General features: G+C 38.5%; 1 protein-coding gene across 1 annotated transcript; it reads right to left on the reverse strand.

Annotated features, from left to right (window-relative positions):
* Positions 1-7,124: 7,124 nt before the first annotated feature.
* On the reverse strand, positions 7,125-8,048 carry LOC138388256 (olfactory receptor 7A10-like). The gene has a single exon (XM_069476022.1). It carries the CDS (start codon positions 8,046-8,048, stop codon positions 7,125-7,127), a length of 924 nt encoding a protein of 307 aa, XP_069332123.1.
* Positions 8,049-16,346: the final 8,298 nt, after the last annotated feature.

Genomic DNA, 16,346 nt, shown 5'->3' on the forward strand with positions numbered 1-16,346 from the left:
ACCCAAAAGAACAAAAGACATTCTATTACAAAGACATCTGCACCCAAATGTTTATACCAGCACAATTCACAATCAAAAAGATATGGAAACAATCAAATGCCCATTGATACATGAGTGGATTAATAAAATGTGGTATATGTATACCATGTAGTACTACTCAGCTATAAGAAATAATGGTGATATAGAATCTCTTATGTTCTCCTGGAAAGAGTTGGAACCCATTCTACTAAGTGAAGTATCCCAAGAATGGAAAAATAAGCACCACATGTACTCACCAGCAAATTGGTTTCCCTGATCACCAGTTAAGTGCACATATGGGAATAACACCAATTGGATGTCGGGCAGATGTGGGGTGTGGGGAGAGAGGATGGGTGTATATCTACATAATGAGTGTGATGTGCACTGTCTGGGGAATGGACACGCTTGAAGCTCTGACTCGGGGCGGGTGGGGCATGGGCAATACACATAACCTAAACTTTTATACCCCCATAATAAGCTGAAAGAAGAAAGAAAAGATGGAAACATGTATAAAGGTGATTTATTTCTAGTGATGATATGGAAAAATATTCTACATCAAAAAAATTGTGGTTTCACTTAGAACTGGAACCAGACAAGGTTGCCCACTGTCCCCACTGCCATTCCACATAGTGCTGGAAGTCCTTGTGAGAGCAATCAGGCAAGAAAGCAGAATCAAGGGTGTCCCAATGGGGACAGAAGAGATCAAACTCTCACTCTTTGCAGATGATATGATATTATATCTAGAAAACCCCAAGGATTCAACCAAGAGACTCCTGGAACCAATAAATGAATTCAGTAGAGCCTCACGATACAAAATCAATACATACAAATCAGAGGCATTCATATATGCCAATAACAGTCAAACTGAGAACCAAATCAAAGACTCAATACCCTTCATAATAGCAACAAAGAAAATAAAGTACCTAGGAATACATTTCACTAAGGAGGTAAAAGACCTCTATGAGGAGAACTATGAAACACTGAGGAAGGAAATCGCAGAGCATGTAAACAAGTGGAAAACATTACCATGCTTACGGATCAGAAGAACGAACATTATTAAAATGTCTGTACCACCCAAAGTGATCTACAGATTCAATGCAATCCCTATTAAATTACCAACATCATTTTTCACAGATATAGAAAAAATAATTTTACACTTTGTATGGAACCAGAGGAGACCCTGTTTAGCAAAAGCAATTTTAAGCAATAAGAACAAAATAGAAGGTATTGATTTACCAGACTTCAAACTGTACTACAAGGCTGTGGTTATGAAAACACCTTCGTATTGGCACAAGAACAGGGACACAGACCAGTGGAACAGAATCAAGAATCCAGATATAAAACCATCCTCATATGGCCATCTAATCTTTGACAAAGCAGACAAAAACATACTCTGGGGAAAAGAATACTTATTCAATAAACGGTGCTGGGAAAACTTGATAGCCACATGTAGAAGACTGAAACAGGACCCACAGCTTTCACTTCTCACAAAAAGCAAATCACAGTGGATAACAGACTTAAACCTTAGGAGTGAAACTATTAGAATTCTAGAAGAAAGTATGGGAAAGACTCTTATAGACATTGGCCTAGGCAAAGAATTTATGAAGAAGACCCCTAAGGCAATCACAGCAACAACAAAAATAAATAAATGGGACCTGACTAAATTAAAAAGCTTCTGCACAGCCAAAGAAACAGTCACGCAAGCAAACAGACAACCTACAGAATGGGAAAAAAATTTCACATGCTACACATCCGATAAAGGACTGATAACAAGAATCTATTTAGAACTCAGGAAAATCAGTAAGAAAAAATAGAATAACCCTACCAAAAAGTGGGCAAAGGACATGAACAGAAATTTTTCAAAAGAAGACAGAAGAATGGCCAAGAAACATATGAAAAAAATGCTCAACATCTCTAATCATCAGGGAAATGCAAATCAAAACCACAATGAGATATCACTTAACTCCAGTGAGAATGGCCTTTATCAAAAAGTCCCATAACAACAAATGTTGGCATGGATGCGGAGAGACAAGAACACTCCTACACTGCTGGTAGGACTGCAAACTAGTGCAACCTCTGTGGAAAGCAATATGGAGATACTTTAAACAGATACAAGTAGACCTACCATTTGATCCAGCAATCCCATTATTGGGCATCTACCCAAAAGAACAAAAGACATTCTATAACACAGATATCTGCACCCAAATGTTTATACTAGCACAATTCACAATTGCAAAGATGTGGAAACAACCCAAGTGCCCATCAATCCATGAGTGGATTAATAAAATGTGGTATATGTATACCATGGAGTACTACTTACCTATAAGAAACAATGGTGATATAGCACCTCTTGTATTTTCCTGGATAGAACTGGAACCCATTCTACTAAGTGAAGTATCCCAAGAATGGAAAAATAAGCACTGCATGTACTCACCATCAAATTGGTTTCACTGATCATCACCTAAGAGCACATTTAGGAATGACATTGATCGGGTGTTGGACATATGTGGGTGGGGGAGGGGATGGGTGTATGCATATGTAATGAGTGCGATGCGCACTGTCTAGGGGTTGGACACATTTGAAGCTCTGACAGGGGGAGAGGGGACAAGGGCACTATATATAACCTAAACTTTTGTACCCCCACAATATGCTGAAATAAGAATAAAAAATAAAATAAATAAAAATTTAAAAATGTGCACAATTTTCAAAAAAGAAAGTAAAAGGTTAACAGAACAGCAGACACTATTCATGAAATAATTGCAAGTAAGGGCCTCCTTAGTATTCCCATTTTGACCCATAAAAATAATTTTTTTCATTTGAATATCCAGCATGAGAGAAGATACTGTGAAATGCACATCACGTGAACGACCATTGCAAGGTAATATTTGCAAGCAATCCACTGGTGTGGATCTTTCTAATGAATACAGAGCATGCTAAAATACACTTACCTTAAATTTTTTTTAAAAACCCTTCAATTCATCCCATAACACCCCACAACTAATAGTCTACCTTCTACTTCTTTTTTTTAATTTTGATTTTTTAAATTTTATTTCAGAATATTATGGGGGTACAAATGTTTTGATTTACATATATTGCTTATGTACCATTTGAGCCTCAGTTTCTTTAACTGCAAAAGCCCATGAACATATTCTAATTTTATTGGAACCACTTTATGTCTTGCATTCCTTATTCAGTTTCATCCAAGTGGACTTCCACACTTATTACTTAATTGTCAACAATGATCCCGGCATTGCTGAGTCTGGCAGGCATTTTTTTTTTTTTTTGAGACAGAGTCTTGCTCTGTTGCCTAGTAGAGTGCTGTCGCATCATTCTAGCTCACAACAACCTCAAGCTCTTGGGCTCCAGAGATCCTCCTGCTTCAGCCTCCTATGTAGCTGAGACTACAGGCATGTGCCACTACGCCCGGCTAATTTTTTTATATATATTTTTAGTTGCCCAGCCAAATTTCTTTCTATTATTTGTAGAAACAGGGGTCTTACTCTTGCTCAGGCTGGTCTTGAACTCCTGAGCTCAAGCAATCCTCCTGCCTCGGCCTCCCACTAGGATAACAGGCGTGCGCCACCATGCCCGGCTGACATTTATCTTTTTAACATATCAAATAAATTAATTATAAATTAATTCATCAACCAAGAAAAGAAATGCATCAATCTCTTCACTTGCGCTAGGCTGGTTTGGCTTTCAGGTGGTCTCTGGGTAAACGTCCTCTGTTTTCATTCTTTCTGAACTTTGGCTGCAGGACTGACTTGGCTCTCAGACTCACCTGTGTGGGGTCTCTGAGAGGAAGGTGTCCATGTGGAAGTCTGAATTCTATCCTGGACTGTTGGGGATGGAGACCAAAACTTCATCCCCAGACAAGACAGAAGGGAGGAGTGAAGCATTAGTCCCCTAACCAGAAGGAGGACTGCAAAAGATTGAACCATATTCCATCCATACCTAGGCTGTACATTCTTAAGGACAACAGCAGGTGACATACACTGAATTTACCGCTCCTTATATCTGCCAATTAGGCATATTTCCCTCTTGTTATTCCAACACCTGAGCACCTGGTTTCTCTGTGTGTCACTGTTCTAAAAAGAAAGAAAAATTTTCCTGCTGATTCTGTTCCCAAGACACCAGGTGAGAATTCAGGTGAATCCAGTATATTACTCCTTCTCTTTCAGCTCTGTGCCCTTGGGAGGTCTAACCTCATTAGCATCTTGACCCAAATTTTGAGGAAAACTTCCTCCAAAGTCAAAGACTGAGGAACTAGGTCTTACTACTCTTTACTAGTCTGTACTTGGTCACTTGGATCTTCAAAGTATTGACTTGGCTTGGGGACACAGCTGTTGACATCTGCAGAAAATTGCTATTCCCTCTCCTACAGGGAAGAAGAGCGTGTTCACTTGCTATAAAACCATGGGTCCGTACTACAGTCCTGGCTTCAGGACTTTTAACGAAGCAATTAGGAAGTCTATGCTTATAAAATAAGTAAGGAGTTGTCTTTCAGTCCTTCCCACTTGAAATATTTTGCAATTACATGAGATATATTTAGACCTTTTCATGAACTATGGACTGAAGTTGGAATCTTGTATGGTTTGTCTCATTTAATGCCACATTTAATGTGTCTTATTTTAATACATTTCCATTCTATGAGGTCATACTATTGGGATTTGGGCTCAGCGCTTGAAGTGACCTGCCCAAAGTTACAAGTTGAGTCAAGGATGAGGTTCGGTGGATCACCACCAAAATGATTCCAGTTCTATAGGTCAGTGGTTCTCCCAGGGGATGACTGTGCCTGCAGGAGCCACTTGGCAATGTCTGGTGAAATTTTGATTTTCACAGCTGGGGATGTGCTACTGCAACTAATGAATTTAAGCATGCTGTTCAACATCCTACAATGGACAGGCAAGCCCACAACCCAAAAAAATATTTTACAGAATTGTTAATACTTGGGAGGTTGGGAGAGTATTTTAGTCCAGGACTTCTTCAACTCCAATATGTATATGATTCAGCTGAGGGTCTTGTTCAAGTGCGGATTCTTATTTGGGGCCATCAGCACAGGTCAAGTCACTCTGCATTTGCAACTATTTCCCTGTTGATGTTAACGCTGCTCTCCCTGTTCTGTGGACCACTCTCTGAGTATCAAGGCAGCATGTGGTCCAGTGAGAGAGTGAGGTATAATTATTTGGAGGCCTTTTCCACCAAGAAGCCTACCACACACCTCCCGTCTGACTTTAGGAGGATGAACCCTTCCTTGGACTGGTAGCTCAGCTTTTGCATAAACAATTTTACATGTGCCTCTTGAGTGCTCTCCCCAGGGGAGCCAGTGAAACTTTTAGGAATTCCACCTTCTTTATGGAGTTTATGTGGAAATTAAGTAATATTTTTAATTAATTTTTTTATTTCAAAATATTATGGGGTTACAAATGCTTTGGTCACATAAGTTGCCTTTGCACCACCTGAGTCAAAGCCACAGGCATGCCCATTCCTCAGACAGCACGTACTGCACTAGGTGTGAATTTACCCATCCCATCCTCCCACTCCCGCCTGCCTGATCCCCAATCAATGTTACTTCCATATGTGCACATGTGTTGATCGATTAGTACCAAATTAGTGGTGAGTACTTGTGGTGTTTGTTTTCCATTCTTGAGATAAGTAATATTTTACAGCTTAGTGGAAGTTACGTGGAATACACAGCTGTTCATGGACAGCAGCTACTGTGACTGTGTAGTAGTTACCCACATACTAAGCTCACCGTGACATTAGAAAGTATCTTGGGTCAGGAAGTGAGTCTAGCGTTGCTCTCCTCCTGGGACACAGGGAGTTGTGATTTTGAGGAGAAACCTCGTCCTAGGTCACTGTGCAGGCATCAAAGTGCTTGAGAGCCTAACAGTCTAAGCTCTGTTGTGCTCGGGTTATTATACCTGTTGTCCTCGTGCTGGCTCCAGATAGTCACATCAGGAATTTTAGATTCTTTTAAGCTCTTCTACTATTTCTATATTCTACTCAAGAATATCTAAAAAGTTGAAGTTCAAAGCAGACATTCAAGCTCTTGCATGAGTCATTTTTGACCATGAAGACTGAAGACAGTTTACAGTAAAAGGAATAAGGCAGCTGAAGATGAGGTAAATACACATATTGTGCATTTTCCTACAGTTCAGTGCTTGTGACAAAGTTCTTTAAAGGGGGAGACGTGTTAGGAAATGGTAGGAGTCCTACCTGTATGTAGCACTGGGATATTTTAAGCAGAAACAGCAAGATGATACAATAAAATAATATAGACCACGACACCAAATCTTTCACTGCCATGAAAAAAATGTTGTCACGATGGACACCGAGTTTCCAAACTTCTATGAGTAGATGAACATCATCACAACAGATCTTCCACAGTCATTCAACGTGTGCCTGAAAATCTTACTCTGCCCTCTTTAAGGCCATCTCTGACTCTACGGCATTCTAAAGTCGATTGATTCACGCAAACCTGTCTTTCTGCGTAGAGCACACTTGGAACACACACTTGATGAGCAATATTTGACTTCCTACTCTTTGCAGGGAATATGGAAGACACTGTGGAAACTGAGATGAAAAGAGCACAGGATCCCATTGGGGAAAATAAAATGCCATCATCACCTATGAAACTCACTTCTATGTCAAAGTTTACATCATCAGGAGGAGAAGCTAAGGTGGTGACAGCAAAAGGAACGACGGAGTCCAAAGTAGAAAACCGTGGTCTTTTATTCATCTACATTCAAGTTGTATTAATGCCCTTATAGTTGCCAAGCGTGGTTGATTTCATAGGACTAGTACAACTCACCAGTACATGAGACAAATAGGAACGCCCAAGTTGTTTCTGACTGTAGTTTGTGAATAACATCAGGAAAGTAGGAAAATGACAGAGGACAAAAGAGTTGGATATGAGAGAGCAGAAAGCTTTATGAAGGAATGGCATGAATTCAAAAAGAAGTTGAGATCAAAGAAATTGAAACTCCAGAAAAATAAATAGAAGGAGCAAAGTCTACTTCAGTGATCTGGTTATTGAATTGCAATTTCTGGCTCTGAGGCTTAGAGCTCTGAAATCAATGGCACAACTTTGAAAAATGGCCCTTTCATTGCATCCTTCTGAAAAGTCGTTTCAGAGCCCTCTTTATGTCTTTATTCCTCAGGCTGTAGATGAAGGGGTTCAGCATGGGAGTGACCACCGTGTACATCACCGAGGCTGTTGCGCTGGAGTGTGAGTTGTGTGTAGCAGAACTCAAGTACACCCCTAGGCATGTACAATAAAATAAGGAGACGACCAAGAGGTGAGATGCACAGGTGGAAAATGCTTTACACTTCCCCTGAGCCGAGGAGATTGCACGTACGGAGGAAACTATCTTAGAGTAAGAGTAAAGGATCCCAGTAAGGCATCCCCCACCCAGCAGCATCACTGCCAAATACATCACCACGTCATTAAGAAAGGTGTCCGAACAGGCAAGGTGGATTATCTGATTAAGTTCACAGAAAAAGTGGGGGATTTCCAAGTCTGTACAGAAGGTTAGCCGCAACACCATTAAGCTTTGTGACAAGGAATTCAGGACACTCAGGATCCAGGACACCAGAACAAGAAATGCACAGAGCCTGGGGTTCATGATGACTGCATAGCGCAGGGGGTGACAGATGGCCACAAACCGGTCATAGGCCATCACGGTCAGGAGGAAGTTGTCCAGTCCTACAAAGAGCAAGAAAAAGTCCATCTGGGTGATGCAGCCTGTGTAAGATATGACTTTGCTCCATGTCTGCACATTCAGCATCTCTGGGACAGTGGTGGACACAAAACAGATGTCTGCAAAGGACAGGTTGGAGAGGAAGAAGTACATGGGGCTGTGCAGGTGGGAGTCTGAGACTGAGGCCAGGATGATGAGCAGGTTCCCAAGCACAGTGATCAGGTACATGGACAGGAACAGCCCAAAGAGGACGGGCTGCAGTTCTGGGTCCTCTGAAAATCCCAGCAGAAGAAATTCTGAAATGCGTGTGTCATTCCCTAGATCCATGTGGTTGATGTGACTGACAAAAAAGAAAGAGAAAGAGAACGTGACAGTTATGCATTGCAAACATGACAGAAATGCTCTCATTTATGGTCTACAGTAAAGAAGGTAATTTCTACGTTTAAAAGTTCATTTTTAACTTGAAAAATAAAGTTGTATGTATTTATTGTGTACAATGTGATGGCTAGAAGTATACATACGTTATGGAAAAGCTAAATCTAGTCAATTCACATGTGCATTAATTCCCTTAGTCACCATTTTTGTGGTGAGAACCATTATCCACTTAGCATTTTTCAACAATAAAATACATCATCAACTATAGTCACCATGTTGTACATGTTTTTAATTTAATTTTTAATTTAATTCTTTCTTTATAACTGTGATATTATATCCTTTGACCAACATCTCCCAAATAGCCCACCCCAACTGCCTCACCCTCTGGTAACCTCCATTCACAAGAAGTTAATTTCAATAATTTGTGTGTGAGTCTTGTCCCTGTTAGGGGATCCCTTGACCATCTCAGAATAGGGACTCCTGTCCCACTCTCAGCCTTTCCCTGAGGGCATGTATTCAAAAGTCGTAATTAGAAAATCTTTCATGCCTTTGGAGAATCTGAAGAGAATTTTGACATGTTCCAGGCATTATCTATCTAGACAGTGAGTTAACGGTGCTAGAAAACAAAAGTCCCTACAATAGAGTGACAGAGAATGATAAAAGCAAATTTAAAAAATACCACATACTATTGTGAGATGGTGATGAATCCTCGGAAGAACAAGAAAGGAGGTAAAAAGGAAAGTGCGAATGGGGTGGTATTTTTCACTGGGCAATCAGGGAAGACCAGCAGACAAGGTCACAGCTGAGCAGAGACCACAATGAAGGCAGGGCAGGAGGCGCCATGTTCCCTGCAGAAGGAAGTCGTGTGTGTGAGGCAGAAGAAACGACCAATGGCAGACCCTTAGGAATGTGCTTCTTTCAGATGTTCAGGACCAACAAGGAAGCCAGTGTGGCAGGGGAATGAGCAAGAGGAGAGTGATGAGAGAAGGTGTCAGAGGTGGTTGAGGACGGAGGTGGCCTTGTCGCTGCTGAAACATGCTGACACAAGGAGTCCCTCTGTCCAGATGTTGTTGCATTTGCTCTTCATTAATTTAGTTGCAAATGTGTCCCATGGATTGAAATGCATCCCCTGTATATTCCCTGCTGTAGCCTTGAGTTCTGGCCTTTAGGAGTTACCTTTTGGAATATAGTGACCCAAAGTGACCATTCTCTGAAACCGGCTCTCACCCTAAGGGTATTCACACACAAGTGTGTGCGCGCACACACACACACAGAACACATACACAGAAGCAGCACACCCTGCCCTCCTGAGGCCGTGTTTTGCCTATGTTCTTCCCACCTTGGTCACACTGGGCTCCATATCCATATCCAGAAATTGTTACCAGGCAAGTGGTCAATATCAAATTATGTTTCCTAGATAAAATACAGAAATGATACCCAGGAATTCCAATTTGGAAATCTCCCATACACATGTAACCCTAAAGACTCCAATATGGTATGGCCAATTTCTGCCTTGTGATTAAAAAAAAAAAAAAAAACCTGTCCAATGAACAGAGAAAGAAGAAGTAATTTGACCTGAGTGGGGGAAAAGATCTAATAAGCTGAGGTGATCCCTGAGAGACAGTAAGGAAAATAAACTTCCTTAGTTTTGGAGACTTCCCAACTCCTCAGTATCCCCTTGATGCTCAGCAAAAATAATAAAATACAAGGATAAGTCTACTAAGTGACAAACATAATAATGTTTTTTTCTGTGTCAAGACACTTACAGATAGAAAAACCAATGGAAAAAAATGAGTAAATGGTATAATCAAATAATTCAAAAAAGGAAATATACAAAGAACCACTAAGTTTAGGCATTTTTATATGAAACAGTAGAGGACTTGCTGGGCTATGTGTGTGTGTATTTTAAGTTTATTGGACCAATTTTTTATTATTATTCAGGGTCTCACCTTTTCACCCAGGTTAGAATGCACTGGCATCATTATAGCTCACTGCAACCTCAAACTCCTGGGCTCAAGGGATCCTCCTGCTTCAGTCTCCTGAGTAGCTGGGAGTGCAGGTGCATGTCACTATATCTGACTAATTTCTTAAAATTTTTTGTAGAGATGGGGCTCTCACTATATTGCTCAGGCTGGTCAGTTGGTTTTTGTATTTTATATGGTCTGATAGCAGATGAGGCAGCCCTTTTCTCATATTTCTTGTGTGACATTTTTTGTTGTTTTCGTTATTCTTGATCTTTATATTTTGATCTCTTTTTTTGACAAATCCAATGGTCTCGCTCTAGTCCTGGTTCTGGTCTTCATCTCACATGCAAAGGCATCCCTAGGCCACACTCTATAAAATCCCGCGCACACCATGATAATTCATTCTCTCCTTCTGCCCAGAATAAACTCCTGTGTATGATTCATCCCTGAGGGCATTACATCATACACACATTTATTGCATTGCATTGTGTTCACCATTATAGTGAAAGATCCAAATGAGCCAGACTTTCACCTGCTTCAATTACTTTTTTTAATTTTTTTAAATTCAAAATATTAAGGTGGTACAAATGTGTTAGGTTACATGGATTACTTTTGTAATGCTAGAGTCCTGGTTATAGGTGTACCCATCACCCAAATAGTGTTCATTGTACCCATTGTGTAGGTTTTTTCCCTTCCTCTTTTCCTCACTCTCTCCTTGTTGATTTCCACTGGGTTTTATGTCCCTCTGTGCACATAGATGCTCAGCAGTTAGTTCCATCACAGAGGTATGTGAATACATGTGCATTATACAGAAAAAATTACAGCAATGGGAAGTTATGAAATAAAAAGAATGTCAGGGAATAAAGCCATGCTAAATTTATTGTTTCAAAACTACTGTATTAAACAAAATTGGATGGAACAAAAATTAAATGAAATAAGATATAAACTAACAATAATGTAATCATATCAAAATGGATTAATTATATAATTGGCAAGACCTAGACATAAAATTAAATAATATATAATGTTGCAGAATGATCTGGCACATAGCAAATATTCATTATTTATAGTATGAATTAGGAAATAAGTCATAGTATATATGGACACTTAGTATATGACAAGACTGTATATCAATTTATTTGGGAAAGGCTGGAATGTTGAATAAAAGCTGGCATAAATGTCTATCTACCTGGAAGGCATTGAACTTTATCCATTGTCTCACATCCTATAAAGAAATATGTTTAAAGACCTCAGTATAAAAGGAAACAATACTTGCTACATGAATATGTAGGAAACTACATGCAAAATCTACATATAGGTAAACCATCTTAACCAAAGCAAGAAACAGAAGAAGACAGACAGATGCATATTGCTAATAAAATTTAAAAATTTTATGACCAGAAATATCCTTTTAAAAGTCAATGAAGAAACAATCTGCAAAAATCATTTGAAATGGAGATGACTGTAGAAAACTTGGGTAAACAATAATAAACAAATCAAATGGTGATCAGATGTGTGCATCTTCACTCAAACCCAGTAATAGTTTAAGACAACAACAAAAAATCTCTCTCAAACCCTTCAATCTTAAAGGGTTTGGGAAGGAATCTTAATAAGCTGTCACATCTTGAGGGGTTGGAAATTTTAAACAGGTAGCAGACGCAGAATTTTGCTGGCAGAAATGTGTCGTGTTATAAAATCTTGGTAAAACAATCTGGACAAAACTATAAACACTAAAAATGCAGATATTCATTACCTCAAGGTTTCTCAATCCCAGCACTACTGAAATTCTTGGTCAGATTATTCATTGTGATGGGTCTGTCCTGTGCATTACATTATATTTCTCAGGTTACCTCTTCTCTACCAACCCTTGCCCAGGTTGAGAGCCAAACATGGCATTGCTTACTGTACCCTGGGGGAAAAAATCTCCCCCAAGAGAAAACCACATATCACTTTAGTTAGATGATAAACAGTGATTTCCAAATGATGGCTAAAGGTGATGCAACTTCTAGAAAAAGATCTAACACAAAAACCCAAAGGTCTCAAATAGCAATAACAGAGGTAAGAAATAAATGAGAAATATATATATTATACATAGTGATTTATTTAGCCAAATCCTGCAGAAGAACCTTTTACATTTATAAAGCAATGAGGAGAAAAGAATATGAATGATAGATGCATTTGGCTACACAAGATTCATAAATGTTCACACATTCCCCTCACATATGTTGAAACTTGCATAAACTGCTGTTGTCAGGTAGTATATGGAAGGAAGTCATTGGTCTGGATCTTTCTCATCAATATGGAAACATGCAGATAATGCCCCTTTGTAAAAATGACAAAAAAAAATTGCCTTCATTTCAGCGTATATTCCTCCACAGCCAATAGCTTATTTCTCTTCTCCACTTAATTGCAAAGACCCTTGGTCACATGTGCTACTTTTACTGGAACCATCTTAAATCCCACATTTGCTCTTCTAATTGGGCTTCCATTTTATTTAAGTCTATTACCATGACTTAATTGTCAATATTCACACTCCACTGCTGGGTTAAATGTCCACGTCTGTTTTCAGCATCATAAATAACTACATGCATCAATTAGTTAATCAAGGAAACAAACAAGTACAGCAATCTCTCTGCTATAGACTCAGTTGGATTTGCTCTCAGGTGACCTCAGTCACAGTGTCCATTCTCCCTGCCCCTTTCCTACAGGACCTCCTGGGTCTTGGGCTTACCTTGATGGGTTGATGAAAGGAAAGTCTCAGTGTGGAAGTCAGAATTCCTTCCTGGATGGTTGATGATGGAAACTGAAGCTCAGTCCCAAGATAATGCAGCAGGAAAAGATCAAGCATCGGTACCTGATCCAGATGTAGGACTCCAAGAGGAACAAGCGTGTCCCATCCAGCCCAGGGCTGTGTAGAGTGGGGACAACAGCAGGGGAGAAATTTCCAGCTTTGTATTCCACTCATTAGACACATTTCCCTCTTGTTAGTCCAACCCTGTGCACATCATTTCCCTCTGGGAGGTAGCACTGCACCAAGAGGGATATTTTCTCTACATTCTCTGTTCTCAAGACACCAGATTAAACAGGAAGCGAATCCAGTCTTTGTTACCCCTTCTCCATGGACTTGCTTGTTGTCCAGAGACCTAACCTGTTAACACTGAACCCAACCCAGAGTGACAGTTTTCTCCAAAATCTAAACTCAGGAACCTGTCCTGACTAGGTCCCTTGGATCTCCAGAGCATTGACAGGTGATGGGAACACAGCCCCTGATATCTCCAGAGAATTGCTCTTCCCTTGTTCAGCAAGGGAGTGAATTGTGTTCTCTTGATGGAAAACCATGGGTACCAAATGCCTTGGCTTGCTTGATGAAGGTTTTGCTGAAGCAATTAAAAATTTCATACTTATAACTCAGGTTAAGAGCTGTCATTGAAGCCTTTACTTATGAGCAATTAGGAATTATCAGAGTTGTATTTAGATTTTTTTAATACAAGTTGCCCTAACTATAGCCTCTTAGAAGTATTATCTTATTTAATTAAAATTTATTTTATAATATGCCATTTAAATTATATGTATTTAGCATGTACATGATGTTTTGAAGTATATATACAGGTGGAATGGTTAGATCTAGCTAATTAATATATACATTACCTCACACCATTTTTGTGGTGAAGACACTTAGTATCCATTCTCTTAGCATTTTTCAAGAATACAATTTATTTTCATTATATATAGTCACCATGATGCACAATAGATCTCTTGAGCTTATTCCTCCTAAGTGAAATTTTATATCCTTTTCCAAACATCTCCCATCGCTCCTCTCTCTTCTGCCTGAGCCTCTGATAACAACTATACTATTCCATAATTCTATTACATCAACTATTTTAGATTCCAGATGAGTGAGATCATGCAATATTTGTCTCTCTGTTCCTAGCTTACTTCACTCAACATAATGTCCTCCAGATTTATCCATGTTGGTGCAAATAACAGAATTTCTCTTGCTTTTATTTGAGAAAAATACTGTTGTTTATGCATATCATATTTTTAAATCAATTCTCCCATTTATGGAAGAAGTTTAGATTGACTTCATATGTTGGCTACTGTGAATACAGCCGCAATAAACATGACAGTGCAGATATTTCTGTAACAGACTGTTTTCATTTCCTTTGGGTATATACCCAGTGATGGATTTGATGCATGCTATTATAGTTCTATTCTGAATTTTCTGAGACACTTTCATACTGTTTTCCAAAACGACTGTACTAATTTACTTTCCCCCAACAATGTGAGAGTTTCCCTTTCTCCATATCCTCATTAACATTTGTTATTTTTCACTGTTTTGATAGTAGTCATTGTGACTGAAATGAGGTGGTATGTCATAGTGGCTTTGATTTGCATTTTTCAGATGATTACAGATCTTGAGCATTTTTTCATGTACCTCTCGGCCATTTGCTTATATTGTTGTTAGAAATGTCTTTTCAGGTGTTTTATCCATTTTTTATTGTTTTCCCATTTTCCCCTTTTCATTTATTTTAATAGATTTGTGGGGTATAAGCTGTGTTCTATGTATGTAATGTATAATTACTTATTTTAAAATCACATTTTGGTTTTTTGCTATTGGCTTGAGTTCCTTGTATATTCTGGATATTAATCCCTTGCCAAATGTACAGTTTGCAAATATTTTCTCCCCTTCTGTTGATTATCTTTTGGATCTGTCAATTATATCTTTTGCTGTGGAGAAAATTTTTACTTTTGTGCAATCCCATTTATTTATTTCTGCTTTTGTTATCTATGTTTTAAAGTCTTATCCAAAAAATTCTTGCCTAGACCAATGTCATGAAGCCTTTCCCCTATGTTTTCTTCCAGTAGTTTCACAGTTTCACCTTCCATTTAACTTGTTTTCCCATTTTCAGTTGATTTTTGTATATGGTAAGTGAAAGGCATCTGGTTTCATTCTTCTGCATTTACATGCCCAGTTTTCCAAGCACCATTTATTAAAGGGATTTTCCTTTCTTCAGTGTGTGTTCTTGGCACCTTCGCCAAAAATCAGTTGGTTGTAAGCAGGGGAATTTATTTCTGAGTTTTCTACTCTGTTCCATGTATGTTTTTGTGCCAGTACCACGCTGTTTTAGGTACTCTAGTTTTGTAGCATATTTTGAAGTCAGGTATTGTGATGCCCCCAGCTTGGTTCTTTTGCTCAAGTTTTTTGAGGTCATTTCTGTGTCATACAAATTGTAAGATTGTTTTTCTATTTCTGTGAAGAATGTCACTGCTATTTTGACTGGGATTCCTTTGAGTCTTAGATCACTTTAGGAATTAGGGGAAATTAGCAATATTAATCTTTCCGATCCATGAATATGGAATAGCTTTCCATTTATTTGTGTCTTCTTTGACTGCTTTCATCTTTTTTAAAAAATAGTTTTCATCGTAGAGATCCTTCCTCTCCTTGGTTAAATTTATTGACTATTTATTTACTTAGTAGTTCCATTCATGTGGCTACAAATATGTAGCTACAGTAATTGGAATTGTTCTCTTGATTTCTTTTTCAGATAGTTTTGTGTTAGCATAGAAACACCACTGATTTTTGTATGTGTATTTTATATTTTTCAACTTTACTCTTTCATTTCTTAATTTTATTTTTGAGTCTTCTCTTTTTTTCTTAATTAGCTAAAGCCTGCTGATTTTGTTAATCTTTTAAAAAAAAAAACTTAGTTTTATTGATATTTTCTATTTTTTTCCTGGTCTCTGTTTCATTTATTTTTTACCCTGATCTTTATTATTTCCTTTCTTTTACTAACTTTGGCCTTAGTTTCCTCTTATTTTTCTAATTCTTTGAAGTGCAGCCTTAGATTTTGTGATTTTTCCCCTTTCTTTGCATTGATTGATTTCTGCAAACTTCCCTCTTACAGCTGCTTTTGCTGCCTTTCGTTGGTTTTCGTATGTTGTGTCTTTATTTTTCTTTGTCTAAAGATACTTTTAATTTTCCCTCTTAACTTCTTCATTGAACCACTGATCACTTAGGAATTTACTTGTTAATTTCCATGTATTTATGAATTATCTTTTTTTTATTTCAGCATATTATAGGGGTACAAATGTTTAGGTTACATATATTGCCCTTCCACCCCCACCCCAAGTCAGAGCTTCAAGTGTATCCATCCCCCAGACAGTACGCATCTGACCCATTATGTATGTATATGCCCATTCCCTCCGATGAAATTTTCTGAAATGTCTTGTTATTCATTCTTAGTTTCATACCATGTGGTTGGAAAATATACTTGATGTATATTTT

Source organism: Eulemur rufifrons, chromosome 2 (assembly GCF_041146395.1).
Source record: "Eulemur rufifrons isolate Redbay chromosome 2, OSU_ERuf_1, whole genome shotgun sequence".
In the NCBI taxonomy this organism is placed as follows: domain Eukaryota; kingdom Metazoa; phylum Chordata; class Mammalia; order Primates; family Lemuridae; genus Eulemur; species Eulemur rufifrons.

Excerpts from the sequence above, each read along its gene's own strand:
- LOC138388256 (XM_069476022.1), bottom strand. The coding sequence starts at position 8,048 with ATGGATCTAGGGAATGACACACGCATTTCAGAATTTCTTCTGCTGGGA.